Source organism: Typopeltis vanoorti, chromosome 2, assembly GCF_054136105.1.
Source record: "Typopeltis vanoorti isolate ZY-2024b chromosome 2, IOZ_Tvanoo_1.0, whole genome shotgun sequence".
NCBI lineage: Eukaryota > Metazoa > Arthropoda > Arachnida > Uropygi > Thelyphonidae > Typopeltis > Typopeltis vanoorti.
The window spans coordinates 60,637,726-60,650,436 of NC_143550.1; the positions used below are offsets into that span (position 1 = coordinate 60,637,726).

Genomic DNA, 12,711 nt, shown 5'->3' on the forward strand with positions numbered 1-12,711 from the left:
GGATAGAAGTTTTTTTTTAACCTACACAAAACTTTAATAAGGCCACACCTGGACTACGGTGTGCATATCTAGACACCTGGATTCCATGGGGGGATGAAGAAGTGGTGGAGAGGATCCAGAGGTGAGTGACAAAGGTTGTGGCAGGTTTGTAAAATACTCCTTATGAAAACAAATTGATTGTGTGTGCTTCATATAACTAACTGACATAGCAAGAACGGAGAAAACAGGGCATCACTAGTGGAAACTGTAAGAGTGTAGTTGGGGGGGTGGGGGTTAGGACTAGATTTATTGCTTGGAAAGTGGTGAATGGGTTGCCAGAGGTGGCTGCGATAAGTTTAAAGAGAAGTATGATAGGTATTATGTGAATGGCTAGTGTGAGAATAATGGATTTCTTATCAGTCTGACTCCATGGTGATATCTATAATAATAATAATAACAACACAAACAGAAGTATTGAATAGCATTCTAAGAGCTGTTGTTATGCACATATGAGGATAATGAAATACAGATAAACTGAACTCTGAACTATTATCTTTGAGAGAAATAAAAGGATTTACACATGGATGTTCCTTATCTGCAACTCTAATATATGAAATTACTAAACAAAAGTGAAATTTGGACAATAAAATAAAAAGTAAAGATCAATAACAACTGAAATGAAATAATGAACTAACCAAAAAACAGTAACAGAAAATAAACATAACTATGACTGGATGGAGCATGTTAGAAAAATGCAAACAGAAACACTGCCAAAACAGTACTTCAATATAAATTATATGGAAAGAGAAGACTCATTCATGTCCTGAAGAGACCTGCCAGTAGCTTCTGAGGTGGGAACAAGCCAAAGCATGCATATATCCTTGAAATGCACAATGATTTACTGCCAGAATTGAAAACTGTTTAGCAAATAAGCAACCCTTCTCAATTATAAACACACTAAATATAGCATATGAAAGCACTTGTGTTTAGGGTTTGCAAAAATTAATTATCATCAAAACAGAGCAAGTTTTCAAGATGCTTATTTCTTGTGGAAAACCAATACCACATTATCAGGAATATGCTCATCTATATAAACAGAAGAACTGCATATTTCATTGCCTCCAAAAGTAAAAATGTAAATATATATAGAACTCAACAAAAAAGAATAATGTAATGGATAAAATTTCTGAAATATTTGGACAATGACATAAAAGTAGCTTTTATCCCGCCATGAGAGATCAAGATTTTTGCAACTTCATAAAACTACTTCATCCACTCCTTAAAAAGGAAGGGGTCTATAAAATCCGCTGTTCAAGTGGCATATGCAAGACAAACAGGATAATCTGGAGAGATTCTCATGTCAGAAGATATTAAAGATATAGAAAAAAGAACAGATCCAGATTAGCCTATCATACTACTCATGAAATTCACCTTGTACTACAGCAAAAAATAGAAGTGCAACGTGGGGACCATAACTATCAGAAAATTTAAGGAAGCTCTCACATACACACACCTTAGATAAGAACCATTTATTAGGCTGTTTGAAGTAGCAAAGCAGGTAATCATTTCTGAGAAAGACCAATTTAATGGTTTTCTGTGGAAAAATGTGCAGTGAATCTCAGCATTTTTGTCTGAGTGAGTGTTTATCACTATGGTGTTTGCTTTCCCTTTCCTGAAGAACAGTACATTTTATAAACTATGATACTTCTGGAAAGGAATACAGTTACCAGGAGATTTAAAAGTGTTAATGGGTTATATGAATGTTTTGTTATACATGTATTTAAAGGACACATCTAAATGTAACAAAGAAAGAGAATTCTTCCATCTCAATTCTGTGATAACACATGGTGTTTGCTTTTTTTCTGTGTATAATTATTTACAGACAGCTATTTCAGATAACAGAGTGAAACGGTTATAGAGAAAGCTATTATTTTAATATTTTCTGATTTTTTTTTCTTTTTATATCAAGATTAGGTGTTACCTCAAAACACATTGCTGCTATAATACAAAAGCGTACAACAAAGCCTCTTATAAATAATTTCGACAACTTCCAAATCACATATGATCTACAAAGATAGTATTCTTTCCAGATGTATGTGTACATATGTCAGATTAGAAGAAGTTATGACATTCTAGAAAGTAAACACCACAGTAAGGTACCAAGCTTGCAGGTAAGTCCAAGCTCTACCACGTCTCAGAGAGAGAGAGAGAGAGAGAGAGAGAGAGAGAGAGACTTCCTATCTCACTACTTCAAGAAACCAAAGCTGAGAAGGATGTATTACCTCAATTGTATACATTATTCTGACTAGTTTATAGTGCCTTGCAACATACAGGACTTACTATGTTGTAACAATCACCTATGAACTTTTTGATATAATAAACTGCACATGTGACAGATGCATAATACATATAAACTCGTTGGTTCTTTTTTGAATTAAGTGAAATAACTTTCCTTTCAAGGAGTTAGATGTTTATGCATTTGTACTTTTGAGTTGCTCTAAACTTCACTAAACAGGGGCTTAAAAATGTTGACATTTTTAGCAAGTTGCATCAACCTGCTCACAGATTTAAGTTGACGAATATATTCAAAAATTAGAGAACTGTTTAAAAAAAAGTTCTCTAATAAACAAGTACTAAAAATAACCCGAAAAGTTTCGTTAGTCATAAGACTAACATCTTCAGGGGTAAAGAGAACGAACAGTTTAAAGCACAAACTATAAGAAATTACAAAAAAACAAGTTCATTTGTTGGTATTATGAACATCAAAAGTTCGTTAAACAAACAGAATAACAGATCCATACACCCGTTAACGAGTGTTAGTTGGAGACAATGCTATTTGTTGTCGCGTTCTGTGGTTCACGTTCACTCTGTTCGAGGTCTGAAGTGGGTAAATTTTTAATAAACGATGACCGAACTTGATTTAAAATCAAACCATGGATTTTGTTGCATTGCATAGAAATTTTAAATCATATTTGCTGCCTCTTTGAATTTTCTTGTGAAACAATTCTTATCAATATAGGACATGTTTGTTCTATCCCAGAGTACATCATGACCAATAGAAGCTGTGTGATATGCTAAGCCAGATTTATGTTCTCTCTTTTTTTGTACGTCCTTTTTATGTTCGCTCATGTGGATTTCCCCCGATCTCCCTGTCTGGCCTACGTAGCAGATGCCACAGGAACAATGAATATTATAAACCCCTGGTTTTTTCATTGGCTGATGTGAGTGCATATGTGATAATGAGTGCAAGATACTTTTAATGAGAAGGAGATATTAGCTACTGTTGTGTACTGCAGTTATTGTGATTGTATAGAATGTGAGCAAGTTGCTAAAATATGACCTTCCCTTAGTAAACCCATGTTGCTTATTGGATTCACTGTCAAACCATTTATAAATGTGAGTCCTAACCAATTTTTCCACCACCACTCCATCAGTTCCCTATTGCCCTGAATTCTTATTCAGTTTGTGCAACAGCTCTAATTCCTCTTATACACTTGAGTTTCTTCATGCAGTGAAGAGGTAGCAGCGAGCTCAATGTCATAACGAGGGCATGGCGAAAGAGGCACCCACCACGGGTGCAACTAGGTTTGGAGCGCAAAATGTAAAAAAGATATATAAATAAATAGATATAAAAGTCCGCTATTTTATATTGTATTTTTATTTCGGCAATACGCCACTTCAGACACAAATTCTGCAACACACTGCAACTCATTTTGATGGGGCTAATAGTAAGTATTTAACATATTGCATTTAGTAAAATTTAACTTGTCACATTTAAATTTTTCAAAATTTTTGTCATTTTTGGGTTAGGCGGGCACAAGTTAGACACTTGCCACAGGCATTTCAAACCCTCGTTATTGTACTGACAACCTATTCTGCATTTGTTATCATCATGGCATCTGCATTTAGAAAAGTTATTCTTTTATATTCATTCTTTCTTTTACTTGCAGTATATCGATAGAATTCTTGTGGGTTGTCTTTAGCACAGAGAACCAGTTTTTGTTTTTTCATTACTTGGACTTTGTTTTCTGTACAACAGTTGTGACCATTCTAGTCCGCTGCTATAATTTTCATAATAACAGGCATTATCTTTATGCACATGGTATTTCTTCCACATCATCCTTTTCTTACGAATCTCTTGCTTAATAATGCTCAAATATTACACATTCATTTGACTCCTACCTTATCTATTCTTTGAACTCTCGGGACACAGTCTGATATTGCATCATTTAAGTTTAAATGCTTCCCATGCACTGCAGATATTCTTCCTATCCAGCAACCGATCCCAATCCACTAAATTCACTATACTTCTCAGTTGGTCATAATTTTGTGCACTGTAGTTTTCAGCATGTAACCTTTTTCTGAATGGAACATTTATAAACTTGTTGCTTCCCAAGAGAGTATCACATGATCACTGTCACCAACCGGAGGTAGTTACGTCTTTAACTGAAATTCTATCACATGCTGCTCAAGGAAGTTGTCCTGCAACAGCTCAAATTCATTTTCATTCTTCTCATGAGATTCTACTGCTACCCAATCAACAATTGGATAATTAAAGTCTCCCATTATTACTCTTTTCATGCTAACCTTTTCCATTTGGTAATACATTTCATCATCACTAGATGGCTTCAAAATCACTGCCACATGAAATACTCAATACTACAATCAAAGTTCTCAACTAACTGGATCCAAGGCATCCAGTATCATTAGCAGCACGCCCGCCCCTCCTCACCTACCTCTCTATCCTTTCTAAAAATATTGTACCCTTTACACTCGATACCAGTTAGTATGTCTGATTCTGAAAGCCAGGTCTTACTAATGCTGACAATCTGAGGTCCCAACATATTGACCAAGGCAACAAACTCTACCCCCTTTGTTTCTGATACTCCTAGCATCGTGTACAGACATAATCTACTTGCATGTTCTTTTGTACACTCTTGTCTGCAGTCTGCATGATACAGTTGGACATGCTTGCAGATCTCCATTTTTCTCTAGTGTCTCATACATATAGACATCTTTGCACACGTTTGATGGTCTGAACCAGACAAACTAACTCTAAATCGTTCTCTCCTCATCTACATTTCCACGACAAAGTCCATTACCGTCATTCTCAGCGTTATTATTATAATAATTACTTGACACCTCCAGGAAGTCCAAAGACTCATTAAGGGAGGGCACCTACTCCACAACTCTGTCTCCACCACTTAATCAACCAACCACAATGAACCACAACTACACCAATGACATCTACCGCCCACTACCACTACTAATATTTTCACAGACAATCACAAATATCCATGCCCAGGGTGGGATTCAAACCCGCAGCCTTTTGGTTGGAGAGCGGAATGACAATAATATAATATACAATATTGTCATTCTTACACTCACATTCTCACCATTCCTACCTTTATAATTTAGTATCCCTGACTCTGTGTTAGGTCTCATACCAGTTATTAGTTTTTCTACTCCTGATACCAAACGCATTCAGATATAGGCCATCCCTCTGACACAAACTCAATCTTCCCTCAAACTCACTCCACACATCCAAAAACTTGCATCCATTCCTTCTATACAGCCTATACATCAAATCGTTTGCCATCATAGTACTGTTCTTAATTAACCTTATAGAGCCCTTCTTAATTCATTTTTATCATATCAATGTAATATACTGACGATTTTCATATTCCACATTTCATTTCTCTTTCTCACTCCTCACTCTCGCCTCTTCCAACAACCCTTTCATGTCCTCTCTCATACTGAACTTATCGCTAGTTATGTCATTAGTACCTACTGTATGCCCACAGATGCGAGACCCTTCAACACTTCTGTGCATGTCAAAAGAAGAAGAATCCATTCTGATAATAGGGTAATCAATCTGTATTGTGGAATGAGGAGTTATTTATTATTACACGTCGGAAAATTAATTTCTCTTTTATGATCATTGTAGTTTTTAAAGTGGTAACTATTTTGCTTGTATAACAGTTGAAAAATTTTGCATATAAAGCACGTGATTTCGCGTGTTGGTGATCAATTCGTACATCGCCTTATTTCTTTCTCCCCTTCAACATGAATTGACTCTTCTTGGCAGCCTGCCAATGACAGCTCTCACTTCTATGGTGGGACAGTACTACAATTACTATCTCTTACTTTTCCTTTCTGGTTTTAATTGCTTATATTCCCATGATGTCATAACCTTTGTTTGGCCTGAGCCCAGCTTGTTCTTCTCCACACAATTTTTCTTAGCTGTTTTTCAAGGATACTTACATAAATCTTACCAGAAACGTTCAGTAGAGAAATTCCTCTAATTCTCACACTCAATTTAACCCCCCCCCCTTTTTTTTTTTTTTATAGATGAGTACTATGAGCACTGTACTCCAATCATCTGGAATTCGACCCAGTGACCTGGTCTTCTGAATTATGCAGTGTAGCCACCATAAAACTTTTGAACCTCCATATTTTAGCATTTCTGGTCAAATCATTCTCCTCCAGCTGCCTTTCCACATTTCAGGTTTGTGATATCTTTTTCTATTTCAAGTACAGATATATATTCCAGATGGCATTCCTGTTGAGCATTTTCTACTGCCATGCTGTCACTGTTTGTTTCATTTAGAAAACTTTCCAAGTAATTACTCCATACATCAAGATTATATATACTCAGGAACCACTAATTCAAATGGCTGAGAGGTAAGAAATACAACTTCAAAACAGAAATGTGATATTACATTTGTGATTTGGGGGAGGGATTTAAATGTTTTTCTCTTAGAAAAAAAGCATTTCTCTAAGGTAAACTATTAATGCAGTTTGCCTGCTTGCAGGATGAAAAACCCCAGATAAACTGGGGGGGGGGGGACCCTGCTGTCCACAACCAAGACTGGCTAATTTCGCTGTGGCTGAGGAAGATCCTTAAGCTCCTCACGTCATCGACGGGAATCGAACCAGGCATATGGTTGCGAAACACACTGCCACTAGGTTAACCATGCAGACACTTTTTTCTTATAAAACAAAATTATTTCAATCACTAATAAAATATTTTTGAATAGGAAAATACACAAAATGAACCATACAATGGGCACTGATATACAATTAATTTCACTAATTTCAAACAGCATACCTGAAGTGGAAAAAGACTTCTCTGCTATGGTCCTCTGTTTCAATAAAACCAAAACTATCTTTAAGGGCAGCAATAAATCCACGATATGTGTGCCTAAAGCCATTACGTGTTCTATTAACAACCCTAATATTGGTTGCTAGAGGGGGACCATTTGTTCTTTGAGTCATAAGAGTAAATTCTACCTATATAAAATATTTTAAAATCAACATTAGATAAATGAAAAAACAAAAAACTAATTATCCAAGTTCAAAACAGGTGGGATTCCATGTATTTCAGACACAGAATTTAAAAATTTAACTACAATACACATAAGGCCGAACTAACTTTGGCTAAGTGCTATTCTTAATAATGGTAATGATAAAATAAAAATTTTATTTAGTAAAATGAACAGACAAAGTTCAGGTGCATAGGTTTATTATACATTATACATGTTGTTTCAGGAAACTGACCATGTAAATTAATTAACTAAAAATTTAGTTATTTCCAATATTTCTCCAAAGTTAAATTGGTAATTTCAGTAGATTAATACACTTGTATTAACTTATGTGTAGACAACACTTCGGTAGAAGATAACGAACAGGAGAAATACAGAGAGGCCTAAAGTCCTAAAACCACACCAGATATTGGCTTTGGTTAGATGTTCTTGGCTGCTGGAATAATTCTTTGCAGATGAGTTTTCCTACATGAGAAGCAGAAGCAGATTTGAGGAAAAGCCTCTCAAATTGAAATTTGCTTTGGTGAAATAAGGTGGCCTTTTTAATTCACAGTATTTCATTATCTTTGCTACTGTTCTATTCTTGCTTCATTTCAGTTATTGGAAATATATTTCTATGCCTCAAATCATATCTATTCTTCATCCTCAATATTTTCACAGCTCAATCAAGTCAAGTACCAAATACTGTTATCCCTTCCTTCAAAACAATACGTACCCAGCTATGGCTTTTTAATACTCTTGATTTATAAAAAAAATTACTTAAAACAATTTTAGCCTTAAGTTGCAGCATAAGGACAATCTATTAGTATGAAGTGCTTTGCTATTTTCTATCCATTGTCTAAAATTGGGCACTACATGAAATATTTATGAAAATCCTAAAGCATGAATATTTTGTTGTTTTTCAATCGATGTAAATAGAAACAAAGAAAAAAGTTTTAGGATTTTTTTTTTTCCTTTTAAAAAACACAGGAATATGATATGACAAGGATCTGTACTTAAGTTTTGTAGATCTGGAAAATGCATATGGTAAGGTGCCTAGCGAGAGAATCTTTCCAAAACACTACAGTTATACAGGATAAATGAAACATTTAGAAATAGACAACGGAATAAACAAAGATGATATGTTGAGGAGCCAGTTGAATAAATTTTAATAGAATAATAGAAATCAGCCAAAACACCAAACTAGCAGTATACAAGATAGTGTTCAAGCCGGTTGAAAGTTATGGATCTGAGAGTCAAGTTAGAAATAAAACACATGATCAAAGGACATAGATCAGAGATATGAAGGCTCTGAGAAACCTTAGAGGAGACTAAACAGATGGCATCAATGGCAGAATCAAATTAAAAATAAAGATATTAGAAAGGAACTTGACATTTGTTAACATTCAAGAATGTGTTAGCAAAGCTAATCTAAGGTGGTATTGGCCACTTAAATATAATGGGTGAGGAAAGGTTAGCAAAACAACTGATTCCAAGATGGCAGGAAAGAGACCCAGAGGAAGAACAAGATCTAGGTGGATTGATTCAGTCAGAAGTGTCTTAGAACGAAATGTTCAATACAATGATATTGGAGTACTGACAAGCAATTGACTATTTTGGAGGAAAATTGTTGATAAGAGATTAATAATAATGTAAACACCATGTAGTGCTGTCATAGTAGTCTGAACAACTCTTGAGGGTACATATCAGTAAACTGATGAATTCTTCAGAACATCAGGAGAGAAGCAAGAGATGGAAACTACTGTTTATTAAATAACTTAAGGAATTTACAATGTACAAAGGATGAAGCCTGAAGCACTCAACGCTCTCTCATGTGGCCACAACTTCGTCATTGCTCCCAGGAAATTACCGGCCGAGGATATAATGATCCAAATTGAACGTGGGATCTGCCACCTTCCAAACCACGTCGCCAACAATATTAAACTGGATGTAGTTTGTGTTCTCACCAAAGCAAGACCACCAAAAACTGACATATCCAATAAGGAATATAAATCTCTGCAGGAATTGAAGAAAAACAAAGAATTAGTAATCACCAAAGCGGATAAAGGTAACACCACAGTGGTACTTAACCAAACGGATTACACAAGTAAGCTTAATATTCTATTATTAGATTGGGTTACTTACTTCCCTATTGAATACAATCCCACCAACTCACAAATTAGAAAACTCACAGGCTCCTTAAGAAGGTCAACTTCTTGGCCTGTAGAAGTCACTAACAAATTAAAACCATCTAACTCCATACCCCTCCCCATATATATATGGACTCCCAAAAACACAAAGAAAATGTGCCATTACGTCCCATAGTGGATGGCAATGATTCCCCCACATACAAATTAGCTAAACATTTGGCCAAAGCGCTCACACACTATACTGGCAACACCCCATCACACATAAACTCAGCCCACTTCAAAGTCAGCATAGAAAACCTTACATTCCAACATACTGACATAATGGTCAGTTTTGACATCTCCTCCTTATTCACAAATGTCCCACTCAAAGAAAACCTTAGAGCTAATCCAAGCTAAATTTCCTCCCAATATCTCAGACCCATTTCAGTTCACAATGAACTCTGGCTATTTCGTTTGGCAAGGAAAATTCCACAAACAAATAGAGGGTACAGCCATGGTTTCACCACTCTCCCCACCCTTGGCCAACTTCTTTATGGAGACTTTTGAAGAGAAAGCCTTAAACTCTGCCCCACAAAAAACCAACCATATGGCTTTGCTACATTGATGATGTGTTTGCTATTTGGCCACATGGCTCTGATACACTCCTCTCCTTCCTAACACACTTAAACAACCAACACTCCAGAATCAAATTCACCTGGAAAAAGAGAAAAACAACGGCCTCCCTTTCTTAGACACACTAGTCACCCGCCAGCCTGATGGAACCTTGGTTTTTCTCAGTTTATAGAAAACCCACCCATACAGGGTAGATACCCCCCCCCCCAACAATATGGAGTTAAGACACTATACAACAGGGATAAACTTATCTGTTCAAATGACAATACCCTAACCACAGAACTAAACCACATCCTCAACATTTTCTCAGCCAATGGCTAACCCCCCTCACAAAAAATATTGAAACCAGTAAACCACAATACAATCCCCCCACAACAAGGATTACTCTAAATCCATTACCATTCCCTACATCTGAGGCACCTCGGAAAAAATTACCAAAATCCTAAAAAACATGACTTGACTCATGTTACAGTATAGAAAATTGGCGTCCCTTATCCGCTCCACTAAAGATCAACCACTTCCCCTAGACCTACCTCGTGTTTACCAGGTCCCTTGCAGCTGTAAGCTGTCCTATTTGGCCAAACAGGCAGGACAGCGAATATCAGAATTTCAGAACACAAGGACTACATCCGGTTTCACCAGTACAGCCACTATGGTCTTGCAAACCATGCGTTGGATACATGCCACAGAATACGGTGGAAGAAAGCCATGGTAATACACCGTAGTAAATTCAAATTTGAAATGCTATTCATGGAATCAGCCTCAGCCCTAAGAAACAGTCCAAACCTCAACAAATTTGGTTGCATGAGACTGCCCTAAATTTGGGAGACTTACATCAGAAGACCTTCAGCCCAACAGTCAAGAATACCTACGTAGCCAACTCAGAGGGGGGGGGGGGGGGGGGCACCAGCAGGACTTTAAGGAGAAACAATAGCTTCCTACTTCGTCCTCATTAACTGTGTGCAGTGCCTGCGTGCACGTCTTTATTTTAAGTTCCTGTGAAGATGGCAACGTGACGTTGCCGAAATATTGGAAATATAGATTAAAGTTTAATTTATATCCTTTGCAAACTGTTATTATATAGATATACCAGTGTTTTCAAAAAGGAGCAAAAAATTCACATGTAAAAAATGAGTGAAAAATTTAAAACTGATACCAGCAGTGAATCTGACCTTGTTTACTAGCTGTAATGTTTCCTTTTATGATATCCATTTGAAAAATAAATAAGATAGAAAACGACATGTAATAAAACAAGTAATTCAGAATTATTCTGGTTCCTAAAAATTAACATTGTATTTTACTATTTGTTAATGTTTCAGGTATATATCCTGAAGAGGTGTACAAGAAATTAATAACTGATAAAAAACCTAGTTATTCACAGAATAATTTCATGATTAGTTTCCTATCACAACTATCTTCCAAACTGGTCCATTACAGTTGATACACTATGACAAACTTGTAGTTTTGATTGGTACTTTTTTTTCTTCCATAGACCAACCTGACTAATTGTATTATCTATTAGCCGGCCTGGTTGGCCAAGTGGTTAGCGTATCTGCTCTCCAGCCAAAAGGCTGTGGGTTCGAATCCTGCTATGGGAATGGATATTTATGACTGTCTGCAAAAATACTAGTAGTGGTTGTGGGAGGTAGATGGAGCTGGTGTAGCTGCAGTTCATTGATTGAGATAGCGTTGTAGAGTAGGTGCCTTCCCTCAATGAGTCTTTGGACTTCCTAGAGGTGTCAAGTAATAATAATAATTTCCATTTTTAATTTGCCATCTTCACTAAATATTGTATGCCTCAATAACTAATATGTGTAACATTTATTTTTTTTTTTTTACCACACAGCTTGAAGCTGTTTTCTGGTCTATTTTCATAGTTTAAGACTATATAAGTTTTAGAGACACACACACACACTTTAATAGACAAAATAGGGCAGGAGGAGGGATAACATTAATGATAGACGAACTTCAGCCAACAAAAATAGAAGTTGTAGATCTGTGGTAAATGGTCCATTTGAGGCTGTCTGGTGTGAGATAGAGGCCAATAGGACAAATATTGTTGGCTGTTGCTATATACCTGGGAATGCAGAGAAGATATGCTAATCTGCCAAAGCATGTTATTCACAATGAGTGCAGGTCAAGCAATTATCACTATGGAGATATGGATTGGAAGGAGGAAAAAGCACATGGCAAAATGAAAATGGAATTTATAGTTACTAAGGGATAATTACCTGAAACAGCGTTTCAGGTAATTATCTCTTTTGCAGTTGCCAGAATAACAGAAAATTACCTGGGAACTGCAAAAAATCAGAGCTATAATTTATGACTCCATTCTACTGTCATCATGGGAGTGGTATATGAACATTTGTTAGATCTGACATCAGTGTTTTAAAATGTTCAATCCTGAAGTCAGTCTTTTTGATTTGCCCTGGCTCAAAATTGTCTTCACAAATTTGTAATATTTATTGTCCACTGCATGACCATAGTTTTAATTTTCTTGGCAAAGATGTGCCCCTAAAAACATCCACTACAGAATAGCAATTTTTGATATAGTTTTTAGTAGTTCAATGGTAATTTTCATTGGTTTATTAGATATTTTGTTATATTGCATCATCTATCATTTCCTCAGATTTCTGTATAATGTAATAATTCTGCTATTGCATCAG

The 12,711-nt window shown here is 36.1% G+C and overlaps 1 protein-coding gene across 4 annotated transcripts in view; it reads right to left on the minus strand.

Annotated features, from left to right (window-relative positions):
- The window catches only part of Unr (cold shock domain-containing Unr), a 281,401-nt gene that overhangs the window by 87,373 nt on the left and 181,317 nt on the right, over nt 1-12,711 (minus strand). For all 4 annotated transcript variants that reach the window (XM_090411509.1, XM_090411484.1, XM_090411490.1 and 1 more), the window contains one exon: nt 7,091-7,272. In XM_090411509.1, coding sequence (XP_090267635.1) covers nt 7,091-7,272 — 182 coding nt within the window. The remainder of the gene's footprint in view (nt 1-7,090; nt 7,273-12,711) is intronic.